At 36.7% G+C, this 14,690-nt stretch overlaps 1 protein-coding gene across 2 annotated transcripts; it reads right to left on the bottom strand.

Moving 5' to 3' along the window:
- Positions 1–420: 420 nt before the first annotated feature.
- LOC107863516 (structural maintenance of chromosomes protein 2-1) lies at positions 421–14,316 on the bottom strand. Of its 2 annotated transcripts, none has more exons than XM_016709456.2 (21): positions 13,768–14,316; positions 11,983–12,663; positions 11,692–11,835; positions 11,308–11,598; positions 11,012–11,197; positions 10,725–10,889; positions 10,587–10,646; positions 10,345–10,407; positions 8,648–8,739; positions 8,439–8,535; positions 7,456–7,572; positions 7,103–7,321; positions 4,326–4,466; positions 4,055–4,222; positions 3,779–3,963; positions 3,536–3,629; positions 3,379–3,467; positions 3,013–3,238; positions 1,171–1,245; positions 773–901; positions 421–646 (listed from the first exon to the last, which is right to left on the bottom strand). In XM_016709456.2, exons 1-20 carry the CDS (start codon positions 14,083–14,085, stop codon positions 785–787), a joined length of 3,528 nt encoding a protein of 1,175 aa, XP_016564942.1. In that variant the 5' UTR covers positions 14,086–14,316; the 3' UTR covers positions 421–646; positions 773–784. The 2 variants fall into 2 exon arrangements, with proteins under 2 accessions (XP_016564942.1, XP_047264461.1); XM_047408505.1 differs by lacking the exon at positions 13,768–14,316 and adding an exon at positions 13,432–13,573.
- Between the last annotated feature and the right edge of the window lie 374 nt (positions 14,317–14,690).

Here is a 14,690-nt window from a genome sequence, read left to right as displayed (position 1 = left end):
ATTGGCTCGTAACATTTTCTTAACAAGATATAACACTTATTTAAATTTTAGTGGGTTTTCACGTATATATCTATGCTCCCCAATTGAAAATAATAAGTTTGGATGAACCCATTTGAGTAGCTGCACCCACCACTGCTCACAACAAGGCGCTGCAAATTATTTCTCCAATTAAGTGAATATCTTATGCCTCGCAACAGTAATTGGATTACGAATCCATAGATTAAACAAAAGCATTTTCTCCAAAACAAAGCAGATATACCTGGTTAACTACTGTTGACTATAAATTTCTACGGTTAATTATGCTGCAGATAAACTCCAAGATCTGGAGCATGTATCTGTAATTTGACAACACTGGCAGGTATGCTCAAGTGAAATGGGGATTTATGGGCGTACTGCACATATTTTGACAAAGCTAAGTGCTCGCATAAACAGAAGGCCACCTTCAAACTTAAATGATGCAGAAATAAGCCAAAATTAGTCCTAGATGCTACTTGTGCACAAACAGCAAGGTGTTATACAAGGTTAAAGTGCAGCTCTTGGAGCCTATTGGGGAGAGTAAATCAAACAAACAAAATAATTATAATGTATTAGGAATGAGACTCTACACATTGGAGGGAGATCAGAATATACATATGCCCCCAAGTATCTGCAAAAAAAGCGCAGAAACATTTAGGACAAAAGCATATAGGAGCATTTAGACATCAAAAAGAGAACTTTGAACAGGAATATAAATTCAACATTGAAGTTACTGCAAGAAGAATTACAGTCTCACCATCTTGTGATATCATTTGTTTTTAGCTGCAACCGTTCTCTGCACTGTTGAGACTCCATCCACAAATTTTGTCCGGAAGAGAACATTGGCATTGTTAAACATACCCTCTTTCAAGGATACAACAATAAACTGCAGAATCCAAAATAACATTAATCAAAAAAAGGCAGGTTAGCAAAAGCTACACAACAAGTAACATTTTCCATCTGACAAATATTTACGCTGGAGTACTCTTCAATTGTTAGCCACTAGATAGTCATATTAAAAGCATTAAGAACTGTAATGCAATTAACTTTTTCTGGAAAGTACGCAATGACTATATTTGTTCCTATCCAGACCAAGAGAATTGCTCAAGAGATCACATAATGCTGTCAAAATTCAATCATGATAAACTAGTGAACCTGAGAATGTGGAAAATGACTCTTGATCATTCTTCCAATGTTCTGTGTGTGACTTAAGTCGAGAGCTGCATCAACCTGCCAATCAACACAGGTGAAAGATATAAATTACTAACAAAGTTTGTAGGAAGGTAAGTAAGAATTGGTTAAAAGCATTTCATATGCACCATTTATCATCAGCAATGTTGGGTTGCATTGGAAATACCCAAACACATAAAGAGCAACAATAGAGAAAACTGTTAGCACGATGGACAACTCAAAGATCATGAATTAATAGTGAATATTATATACATTAATGTAATTATATATTGTTGTATATGTGTAATTATAGAGATATGATGTAGTAATCAAAGAGATAGAATAGCAGATTAAGAGGGATACAATAGAGGATTCAAATGGATAGAATAGTTGATTTTAGGGATAGGAAAGGCAGATTTTTGGGATGTAATCTTTGAATACTTTCTATTTAATGGCATCATCTTTAAACCCACATAAACCCGCCCCACATTCATACCTACGCATAACCACACCGCACCGCCCCATGTTTTTATTTTAAAAAAAAAAATCGTAACTCCATTGAAAATCATAATATTTTCAAATCTACAACTAGGAAATAATAACTAATTCTATTATATCACTTTTCACTAAAAAATTGTCAAAAAATATAACGTGCAAGTAATGATCAAATATCATATTTTTATTAAAATGAATAGAGATGTTAAAAAAGCTACTATAAAATTATTTATTTGTAGTGTTATACATGTCGTTTTAAGTATCATAAATTTTTAAGTAAAGAATACAGATAATTTTAGGTATATTCACGAGAACAATACTAATTTTTAGCTTTTTTTAATTTAAACCCGCATCACCGTACCGCACCATTTTTAAAAAAAAACTTACTTTAACCTGCCCCGCACCGCACAACTTAAAACACGCACCGCCCCGCATAGCTTAAAACCCACACCGCACCGCACCCGCACCGCCCCATTGCCATCCCTATATGCAGCAGTTCTTAAAATTTCAAGTGAATAGTACATGTAGATGCACTTTGAAGGAAACTTCATTTTACCAGAGCTTCTAGCCTTAAATACTACCTCCATCCTACATTTATGTGACACTAATTGGCCGACACAAAGGAGGAGATGCTAATTTAACTTTTTGTATAATAACAGTAGTGATGGAAGAAAAATTTTAGGTCATTCATTTAATGTTTGACAGAGAATATATTTTTTCCTGTAGCAACAACTATGTCTCAATCCAAACAAGTTAAGGTCGGTTATATGAATCCTCACTAACCATTTCAGAGAGGATGAATTTAAACTACTGGAAATTTTTGAAGTTAGACAGAATATTATTATTATAGACCATTATAAAGTACTTTGGATGTTCTAGAGGGACTGAATTTCAAATTTCATAAACATCGAGTATTATCTCAAACTATAGACTCAAATGGATGAGAAGACATGCCTTATGAATCAACTTTGTCTATCTTAGCTTCTTCTGTTCTATGCTACTTCAATTAAAAATATACAAGAGGAAAACGAATGAACATCACATTGGTTCTTTCAGTTGTTTTTTTCCAAATAGATGTTTCTATCACAGCATCAAAAGATGTTTTCCTATACAGATACAAATTTCTTTATTAATTGTATCGTAATAGCCACTGGCTGCTGCCATAAAACTACATGATGCACTCTGTCAAAATAATAACTTGCAGCACAGACTTCAGGAGCTTATCATTGATACCACTTAGCCTCGTATGAGTAATCAACTGTATTAATGATCAAATACTCTTTCTCCATCGAGTAAATTTCAGAGCTTATTACTTAAAGAAATTTTCAGTACCTCGTCCAGGATATAAAGTGGGGCTGGCTTGAAAAGAAGCAATGCCAGAATGAGAGAGAGCGCAAGTAGAGATCTCTGACCACCACTGAGCTCAGATAATGACTGTTTCCAAACTGATCCAAATGCAACACGAACCTCCAAGCCATCTAAGAAGCTGCCTCCTTCGGGAGGTTCTAACTTTGCCATTGTGCCAGGTAACAAAGTAGAAAATATGGATCCAAAATCTCTGAGAGGCATGAAATATTGAAGTGAGATTTTGTAGAATCTGAAGAATAATGCTTATTCTTCTCCCATTCAAGTACAACTATATGCCAAATTGGCAAATCTTATGACAGGTTGTCATCACAGAATGAACAAATATGTTACCTGTTAACTTTTTCCCAAGTAACTTTAAGTGTTTCCTTCTTTTTCTCATCAAGCTCTTCAATCACCTTTTTAATTTTTGATTTGTCATTCTGCAACAACACAAAATAAGATAAATACGTAACAGTGGAAAAATATATAGTTATACTATTATACTCACCTCAATAATGTTCTTCTTTGACATTAAGTCATTGTACTCATCTTCAGCTTTTTCAAACATCGACATAACCTTCTTATTCACCCTTTTCTCAAGCCTTCAACATAAAATGGAAAGGTATAAGGAGAGATAAACATAGCAGTGTGATTAGACAAAGTCCACACACTAACTGCTGTTGTTTGGGAAGAAACAGAATGTTCTGCAACATTGCATAAACATTTTTGAAATAAACTAGAAGGTTCTCACCCTAATTGATCAGCTTGAAGCTTTTCAAAAGTCTCCCTTGCATTACGAGAATCACGAGATCCAAAATCATAATCAGTACCACTTCTTCCAAAGAGTTGCTTCTCAGATGCAATCCAGGCATGTTTTTCTATTAATTTCTCAACTTTCAAGGAGCAATCTTTTTGGTCCATCTCCATGCGCTTCACCTTTGAAAAGGTTAGGATGAGAGAAGTTAGTTTCCCATAAAGACATCAAGAAGAAGAAGAACAAGCACACAAGGATAAGTCAGCAGTAAACCTCATTTTCCATTTTCTTCCTCTCAAGATTGGTCTCGCTAATTTTATTCTGAAGTCGCTGCTGCTCCTTGAGAATGCTTGAGATTTGAGAATCACATTCCTTGATCTTCAAACGAGCTGAGTTAAGTTCTGACTGGGCCAGGCCATGATCAGCTTTCAAAGAAGCAACCTGCAAGAGAAAGTTACCAAGGAAACAAATAAATATTAATGCTCATTTTAGTTTAGCAACGAAGTAACTCTTCTGTTATGTGTAGGTTGTCGGCAAAAATCACCTTTGCCTTTTGGGAATCCACTTCAGATGCAATATCATCAATCTGTTTGTTCAGAGAAACTAACTGATTCTCAAGAGATGCATGTTCCTGTTTGACAGCTTCCATCTCCATTATAAGCCTCTCCCTTTCATTGTCATGCCCCTTGAAGAGTTAACAATCATATCATTAGGGAATAACAGATTCAGAAAATCTTGATTTGTAGCAACCAAACTATGTACGACAGAAGTGTTAACAATGTGAAATTAAAGTATTATCAGTCCTAGTAGAGCCTCATCCACTCGGCTAAATTCCCATATTAGTAATAAACATAGACATTGTCCTTTTCTTCTGCTAATTAGATGAAAACCATCGCAATAATGTAGAAAACAAATTACAATAGGCAAATCAAAAGGCCTTCAGGATGATTACCTGAAAATGAAGATAAGTCTAGTGCGAAACATATTCAGGAGATACCTCGGGGTTACATGAACGATATATACTGTCCCAGTGCACTACTTCAACTCAGAATGACATCTCAAAATTTTCAGAAATACATTTAGTGTTCATTATCTTCTTTTCACCTTTCTATTATTTCCTCACTAAGAAGCTGGTGAGCAACACCAATAAAAAGGATTCACATAGCCAACTCCAACTAGATTGGATTTGAGGCACGTTGTTGTAAGATGCTGGAGAATTCTAAAGCACTACAAGAACAATTAATTCTACAAGTGATACAAAGCTTAAAATAAAAATCATAAACCAGTCAATCATCATAAAATAGCAACATAGTGACAAAGCAAAGATTGGGATGCTGAGAGGTTGGTAACTTGAATTTGAGGACAACAACTTTCCAATCATTAGCTTTCTAGTACTTTTCTATTATTTTTCACGTAATTTAAGGGGCCCCTTTGGCCATGAAAATCATGAAATTTGAAGAAAGTAGTTGTTGTTTTCAACGTGAGAAAAAGGTGTTTGGAAATTGGTGTGTTTAATCATATATAGAGAGAGGAAGAGGGATCTCCACATGGTGTTTATTGACTTGGAAAAGGCATATGACAAGGTCCCTAAGGAGGTTCTTTGGAGATGCTTGGAGGCGAGGGGGGTCCCGGTGGCGTACATCAGAGCGATTAAGGACATGTGTGAGGGAGCAAAGACTCGGGTAAGGACAGTGGAAGGAAATTCTGAGCATTTTCCGATCTTGACAGGGTTACACCAGGAATCAACTCTTAGTCCGTTTTTATTCGCTTTGGTGATGGATGTGTTGACGCGGAATATACAAGGCGAGGTGCCAGGTGTATGCTTTTCGCGGATGATATAGTTTTGATTGATGAGTCGCGACAAGGAGTTAATGATAAGCTGGAGGTTTGGAGACAAACCCTAGAGTCTAAAGGTTTCAGGTTGAGTAGGACTAAGACGGAGTACTTGGAGTGTAAATTTAGTGACTTGAGGCAAGAGGAGGAGGTGATAGTGAAGTTGGATTCTTAGGCGGTTTGCAGGAAGGATAGTTTTAAGTATCTTGGGTCTACGATTCAGGAAAATGGAGAGATAGACGAGGATGTCTCTCACCGTATTGGGACAGGTTGGATGAAATGGAGGCTCGCTTTGGGAATTTTATGTGATAAGAAGGTGCCTCCCAAGCTGACAGGCAAATTCTATAGAGTTGCAGTACAGCCTGCTATGTTGTATGGGGCGGAGTGTTGGCCGGTTAAGAATTCTCATATCCAAAAGTTGAAGGTGGCGGAAATGAAGATGTTGCGTTGGATGTGTGGATTCACAAGGGCTGACAGGGTTAGGAATGAAATTATTCGGGAGAAGATGGGAGTGGTGTCAATGGAGGATAAAATGCAGAAATGGGGTTGAGATGGTTTGGTCATGTGATGAGGAGAGGCACAGATGCCCCAGTTCGTAGGTGTGAGAGGTTGGCCTCGGAAGATTTCAAATAGGGTAGGGGTAAGCCGAAGAAATACTGGAGAGAAGTGATTAAACGTGACATAAAGCAGTTACAGCTGACTGAGGAAATAACCCCGGATAGGAAGATAAGGAGGAAAAGCATTAGGATAGAGGGCTAAGGGTGTGGATGAGTCGTAGTCAGTAATTAGGTGGACTTTGGTGTCCTTTGTTTGGCAATGTACATATTTTTGTGGATATCGTACCTATGTTATTTTATCGTGTTCTATGCTTTTGATGCTTGTGTATACGGCATTTTATCTTGAGCCGGGGGTTTATCGGAAACAGCCTCTCTACCTCTTTAGACATAGTGGTATGGACTGCGTACACTCTACCCTTCCCAAACCCCACTATGTGGGAATATACTGGGTTTGTTGTTGTTGTTGTTGTTGTAATAATTTGGAGCGAAAAAAGTGAAAACAACTTTTGGTGTTCTTTTTTATAACTGTGGTGTCTTAGCCAGCTTTTGCGCACCTCAACTAAATCTACGAGATACGTGCCACCTCCCACCAGCAACAGATACCAGGTAACTCTGTCCACCAAGGCTAAGACAGATAGGAAGAATTACCTAGTATTTTTTTTGCCTCTACTAATTCTCAACCCACTTCATTGGTGTTTTTCAGATGTGCTTTTCTGAAATTTTATGGCCGAACATGGTTTCCGCAAATCAACTCCAGAAAAAAAAGTAAAAAACATTGATGGTCAAACAGCCACTAAGACTACTAAGAGGATAAGGCAAACCAAGAAGTGATGATATTGTTTTACTATGGACATTCATGAGAGAAATCATTCTAGCAATGTGCTCGTAGTGTATATCACTTTCACACGTACTGGAAACATGAAAAACCTACCTTTAGGTCCTTCAGTGCAGACTGCATCTGACTTTTTATAGTCTTAACCTTTTTCTCTAGATCTTTCAGTCTGCTTTCCCTGTTGCCAGCATGTTCATGAATTGACTTTTCAAGATATGACACTTTAGCCAAACAGCTTTCATTGACAAGTTTTTTCTCTTCAATGCCTGATTTTGCTTCTCCAAGCTCCTGCTCTAACTTTTTTACAAGTTCACCAAGCTACGGGCAAAATAACAATTGTAAGAGATGTCACAAGCTTAATACAATTATCTTTGAAGGGGAAATAGAGAAGGTCATACATGAAGTAACAAAATGCCATTAAAAATGTTACTGAATAGAATAAGGTGGACAACCTTGTGATGCTCATTTTGTTCGGCCCTGCTCTGGGACAATGACAGATCATATGATGCAAGTTCCAAGTGAGCCTTAAGGTCTTTGAATTTTCTTTGAAGAGGAATGAGCTGATTAATCTGGAAAAAAAAAGACCAAAGGTTAGATGATAGAGCTCAAGTTTGTATCCAAAATTCAACTTTGCACTGCCGGACTGATCACTGAAAAAATTGTTTTACATGATACAATAATCGGAACTTACTTTATCACATACCGTCCATCTAGGTCTTTATTAAGGGGGGTGAAGAAATAGCTAATGAAAAAAAATGGTCATTGACTAACAATGAAGCAAGATTATCCCAAGATCACTTTGAACATACCTTAGAACATTCTCTTGTTTGAAATGATTAAGCCGTAAAATTAGTAATATATCCATGCATCGAGATTCATTGACCCTAGCACATCTTACGGATTCATGTGAAAGGAAAATGCATGTTACAAATGTAGACAAAAAGTCAAAAATTGTTATGTGATTCAAATTGGTTGAGGAATTGGACAGTCTCATTATATGGTCTTCAGTGATCCCTCATCTCATGAGCTAGCTCTCGGAGTTGCGTTAGATCCAAAGTCAATTTCTTAACATGATGTTGAAGTGAACTCACTCGCTCTGTCCTTTCTTGGTTTACCCGATGTTGGGCTCTCATATTATATTGTCCACGTTAAATAAGCCAAAGGAGTCGAAAGTGTGTTAAGAAGTCCACATTGGTTGATGAATGGACTATTGTCTCCTTGTATGGTTTTAGGCAACCCTCAGTTTATGAACTAGCTTTTGGAGTTGAACTAGGACCGAGGTTCATTTTATTAATAGAAACTAATAACCTACACGGCTACCCAACATCATATCCTTAAAATTCACCTAAATTATGACTTATCCTTTTCCCCAGCCCAAAAGTATGTATGACTATTTCCAGGTGTGCACGTGATTGGAAAAATTTAGATTACCAACCTTGGCATCGATTTCGGAGAGACACTTTTGATGAGATGAAAGTTTTGATTCTGCCTCTGCCAAAGCATGAAGTTGTCTCAATAAATCACCGCCGCCCCTGGAAAAAGATATTATAGCTTTGAAATTTCACATGTCATCATGAAATGTGTAGTACTACAGTACTCAAAACACTAGAGATATTCCAAAAGACCATATGAAGCAGCAGATACCTTCGACTACCGCCAGTTAAAAGTCCACTGGGCTGAAAAATATCACCTTCAAGTGTCACGCTGGGTATTCCAACTTCCCGACTAAAAGCGACCTATAATTCATTTTCATAAAATACAAATCAAATAGCAGGGATTACCAACAAGAAGGTGGACAAGACAAGTTTCGCAACTCATTGCATAAAGCTAATAAAGTAATTTATAGATAAAAGGGCCTAAAATAGTCCACATTTGGGCTAAGACTCAAGTTAATCCTTATTCTTTAACATGGAGTACTCATACTCCTCTGTGTTTGTTGAACTGGTGCTTTTTAGCCTCTCCCCAAACCAACCATCAACTTTTCACATACGAGCACCTTAGATTAAAAAATGATCAAGTAAAATATTTCATTAATAATAACAAGGCCAAACTTGGTTGTATACAAGAGGTATGCCAAAAAGGAGGAACACTACAAAATATATTTCTTCTACAAAATTTCCTGAAAACTTGGTTTCACATGAGCAGGGTGTGACTAGAATATGCTTAAGGACAAAAAAGAAAGATATGAAGATTATCATATACACAACTTCAAGAAATTAAACTTAAAATTCATTTTTTTTTCTTTTCGATTTTTGTGTTGGTCACACTGGGTATGTTGTTATTTCTGCTGTGAAAATCATGGATAAAATAGGGAGATGGGAAAGAAGAAAAATAAATAAATCTCCTCTTCTTTGTAGTTACTAGTCGCATAATTAGTAAAATAATATACTTTTTCAATCATTAGATTAGGTGATGATCGTTCTTTTCATTTCTCTCGTGTGAAGAACAAATTCACTATTCCATCATATCGTCACCTCTGTTTTTCATGTTTTCCAGCACTTTATCATCATGAGCCAATATATTATTGACAGAATTTGCACTTGACGCTTCTTGTTCTGGATAAATGAAATTTGGGAGTTCACTCATAAGAGGATTTGAAATTTCCGAGTCATGATTACACATACAGCACATCGTGCTGTTCTAAAAAACTACCAGTCTTTAGTTGTGAGCTGTTGATGGCATTTCAAACGGTTCTTGGTCTAAATGAAAAAACAGACCAATTCAGGGGGGGCGCACGTGTATTTGGCCATGTCTTAAATTTCTAAAATCAGAATCAGATGCAATAAAAATTTCAAGTTTCTGATTCCGATTATGGACTATCTTTCTTATATTTAACTTCTACTACCTTATTCTCGTCGCTAACACATTCTTCTTTCCAAATATATTTTCTTAGTTAAGAAAGAATCAATAGGCATTTAAGTGTGCACTGTGTCTGCATTAAAACACTATCTAATGAGAAATGTGTCCAACTTGTGTAGCACCAAGCGTCAGGGCTAGCATGCACCTCAAGCAGACCTTTACAACATTAACAGGAAGCAGCAATTCTCTACTGCTAACAAGGCAATTAGATTCAACACACTAAATATTGAGTTCCTACGGTATTCTGAAGGATATTATGAAGTATTCTCTATATTTTCCTGCTTAATTCATTAAATCAAGACATGTAATATCATCAATTCTCTTAACTTCCAACAGACACGAAGTTTCAGTAGTCTTTCTTTAGTCGAAGAACATAATTTCTGCAGTCCTGTATGCTTGTTAACCAGATGGAAACACAAGGACAATGAAAAATACAATAATATTAAATTATAATATTGCAAATATTGCATTTCACGGCTTACCTCTCGTGCCGCATCAATAGTTTTGCAAACAAATGTTGAACCAAATACATACTCCATCGCACTCTGTAATTGACAAGCACTGAAAATTAGGCACAAAACAGATGAATCCAAATTTTCCAAGTCAGAAATCACAGAACCAAATTGATAATGAGATATCACAGACTTGGTACCATACTCAGAATTTTGTGTTATAAATTTACAAACATCAGAAACAAAGAGTTACTGGCAGAGCAGAGCCATACTTTGAGCTCTTCATCATATCCAACTAGAGAAATTGCCACTTCAGCATTGCCCTTTCCAACCTGTAAAATATACACACGTGTTTTAATAAAAGCACCAACTGATGGCCATTACATATCATGAAAATTGCAGTGACTTGCCAGTTTAGCAGCAGCATTTTGATGTCTTGGTGGAACAGGATGAGTTTGAATTTTGTTTAAGGGTATAATAGTCACTCTCTTCCTAAGACCACCTTTCTGTAGAAGTTGTTTTCCTGTATCTTCTGTGTCTACCACAATATTAAACAACTTCCCTCCAGCAGCTACCTGCAGAAGATTTAATAATATAATGCCACAACCAACATAATAATCAGCTATAGTAAAGACTTACAGGATTAGACCATCAGAGAACTAAACAAAAAATATCATAATACATGTAATCTACACACCTCTAGTGCAGTCATTGCAGAACTATCCTTCACTTTAATGAGTTTCGCAACTACGCCTTTCACCTTTGATCTATTAAAATTCTTCACTGGGTTATTATATGTGAAGTCAATATTGGCAAGACGAGAGGAAAGAACACGAATTTCATCTTTTAGCTTCTGTATAGCCTCTACTTCAATGGCACGATCCTGATTTAAGAGACAGCATTAATCAACAACAAGAAAAACATAAACAAATTCAAAAAGTGACTTTTTGTATGATTATTTTAGATTTTAGTAGGCCATCGAAAGAGACGTACACTTTGTAATAAATCCATCTGCTCCTCTTTGTATGAAAGAGATTCCAAAGCTTTCTGAAGTTTTTCAACTTGTTTCTTCCCATTGTTAAGCTCATTTTCCACTGCAGCAGCTTCTTCACGCTTTGACAACAGCTGAGCTTTCTTCCCTTTTAGCTCTTTTTCACAATGGTTTATTTTTGTTTGCAACTGTTTCAGTTCTGTTTCAGCATTTCCAACTTCTACTTTTGCATCAGCTAGTTGTTCTTCAAGACATTTCTCCTCATTCCCACTACTCTTACCAGCCAACACACCCTACAAGAGAATTGTGATCATCTAATAGAGATATGATAGGATGTGATAGGCATTACACAGTGATCCCCATAAAAAAAAATCGTGTACGCTCACCTGGTACTCCTTTTCATGTGATTCAAGACTCATAGAAAGCTCCTCAGCTCTTTTCTTGAGGTCTGATGCTCCTTCTTCGGCCTTTCTTACAGCAGCAGCCTTTTCTTCAGCTGATTGCTTCAATTCGTCAAGATTTTTTACAATCTGCAACATCAGTGCATCATTTTTAAATACATGGGACATAACAATAATGGAGCTTAAGAACTGACATGTACCAGAAACATACAGTGAAATCTCTGAGAGGGAAAAAGGTAAAATTATAAATAGGCAAGGCTGGAAATATGTTCTGACCTTCACACAATTTTTTTTCTCAGTCTTTAGAATATCCTCTCGATTTTTTAAGACAGATGTTTCCTTCACCAGATCACATGAAAGAGCATCAGCCTTTTCAGTCAAAAGCTTTATCTCCCCACCCATGTTTGCGTCTTTCTCAGCTTGCAATTCTGATGCTCTCTTTTCCATTTCCTGTATTTCTTCGTGCATCTTTCCCACATTACTATCAATTTCAGTGATCTTAGACTGCATACCTTCTAAACCTTGTACCGCATCAGCCATAACTTTTTCAGCTTGAACATACTCATAGGCAATGCAAAACCGTTTAAGTCTGTCCAGTTCTGCATTTCCGTTCGCCCATTGCATATACTGCATCCTCTCTTTCCTCAACTTCTCCAAAGCAGGAAGAATTTCCTGATCTAAGAGCTTGTCAATCTCATCAACTTTACTTTGTTTCTTTTCAAGAGTTTTCAGGGCAGCTTCTTTCTTTGTCTCGTACATTCTTGTACCAGCAGCTTCTTCAAGCATAGACAAGATTTCAGGAGGTTTCATGTTCAAGACTTTTGTAATGCGCCCTTGCATAATAAGAAAGTGTGGATTGTTTACATTTAGCTGCACAGAGTGAAACAGATTCTGAACCCGACTTGGCTGCGCAAGGTGCCCGTTGATCAAATATTTGTTCCTTCCACCAACCACAATCTGCACGTATATGATCATTTAATGATTTACATAATACGCTAAAAAATAAAAACAGATATTTACAAAGGATAAGTAGAAGAAGCATTTTAGTCTTTGACTGCATTAGTTATGACAAAACAGCTGTTGGTTTAAAATGGATTAGGAATTAAAAGGAAAGGGGAAAAGCAAGATCCTTAACTTTTCCTTAAGTTCCAATCTAACCAATCAATTCCAAGTTGGATCTTCCTATCTTCTATTTAACATAAACCTACTGACAGATACGACAACAACAACATACCCAGTAAAACCCCACATAGTGGGATCTGGGGAGGTTAGAGTGACAGTAGACCTAGAGGTGGAGAGTTTGTTTCTGAAAGAACCTCAGCTGACATATATAATATAATATAGTATAAACTCATTGTACGATTTCTTTTTCCACCTATAACCATGGTTAAGCCTAATAAGAAAGAAAAAATGGGAGCAGAACGGGTGGTTCATATGACAAGGTGAATAATAGGAGCCATAATATCCTGTAAACAACCCCACATCAGTCATGTAATCAAGTTGGCCACATTTAAATTATTTGAAAAGTCACTAAACAAGAGCAAATAATAAAAGGCAGTAGCAAAATTCTTTTGCCAATCAAAATACAAGCTCAATCCTTGGTTTTCACCAATTGAAAAACTGTTTTTTTCTGACTGGTATGTCAGGGGACTCTTTCAATAGTTGTATGCGTATTCAGCCATGTATACCTACTCAGTGACATTCTAAAGGCAAACATCTTTTTACCATGGTGTATCGACAGCTTGTGAGCACCTCGACTAATTTCACGAGATCCCTGTCATCTCCCACCAAGGCCAGGATAAATGGAAAGAAATCACCGAGTGTTTTTGTCTCTGCTTGTGGCTCGAACCTTAGACCTCACGGTTCTCATCCACTTCATTGACCACTAGACCACACCTAAAGGCAAAAATTTTAACCACATCCAAATTTGTACAATCTAAAGAGACTGCAAATTCAAACATTGAGTTCAACTTCCAAAACTAAGATTTTTCACAAAATTGAACTTCTTTAGCTAATTACACACATTTTCCCAAGCACATTAAAAGAAAACAGAAGCCACACCTGACGGGTGACAGTGATCTCGGAACAGTCTTCATATCCCAAAGGACTTCGACTACGGTCCGAATTATCAAACACAACGGACACCGTAGCTTTAGTAATTCCAGCTTGGCCTTGCTTGTACACTAACTCCTGCAGATTAGAAGCCCTAACCTGCTGCAAATTGGTAATCCCTAAAACAAAGCAAATCGAATCCAAAATGTTGGATTTCCCGGACCCGTTCAAACCGGTTATGGCATTGAAGAAGGGATCGAAACCCGAGACGACGGTTCGTGTTGCATACGACTTGAAACCTTCCAAACAAATTTCTTTGATATGCATTGTGGTCACTGAGAGCTAGTGAACTTTCCCAGAGAGAAAATGAAAACCCTAGAAATGAAAATAGAAAAATTGAAGAGGGATTTGGAGATCAAAACCCTAGTGTTTTTGGTTTTTTTTTCTGAAGATGAAGTTTTTTATTTGTTTGAAATTTGAAGATGTGGAATGATAAATTATCAGTCCATTTGGGGGGAGCGTCGTTGAGGCGGGAAAACGGATACCTTTTCTAATTTTGAATTGAAGGGTTCCTGTTTCTTGCTTTTTAACTAATTTAATTCTATCGGGTCGACTCATTTTGGGCCTCCCCCCAAAATCCTAAAAAAAAATCATGTATATTCGAGGAAATTACATGGCATGGCCTCCAAAGTGGGCAACTTTATTTTTTGGAAAAATTATACAAAACCACAAACCTAAGAGACTTTATTATCCAAATTTTTTTACTTTTTAAATAATTACTTAAAATTCTAGATTTAATATTTTATTCTTGATACATATGAACAAAAATCTCATCCTACTTTTACTCCACAATTAATGTATGCAACCCTTTTTTTTTTTTCAAAAAATTCATTCCTTAAAATTTCTCTCAAATTGTCATTAATTGAGACAAC

The sequence above is a fragment of the Capsicum annuum genome, chromosome 3 (assembly GCF_002878395.1).
Source record: "Capsicum annuum cultivar UCD-10X-F1 chromosome 3, UCD10Xv1.1, whole genome shotgun sequence".
Classification (NCBI taxonomy): domain Eukaryota; kingdom Viridiplantae; phylum Streptophyta; class Magnoliopsida; order Solanales; family Solanaceae; genus Capsicum; species Capsicum annuum.
The sequence above is the reverse complement of the archived record's forward strand: the minus strand, read 5'-3'. Positions and strand labels throughout refer to the sequence as shown.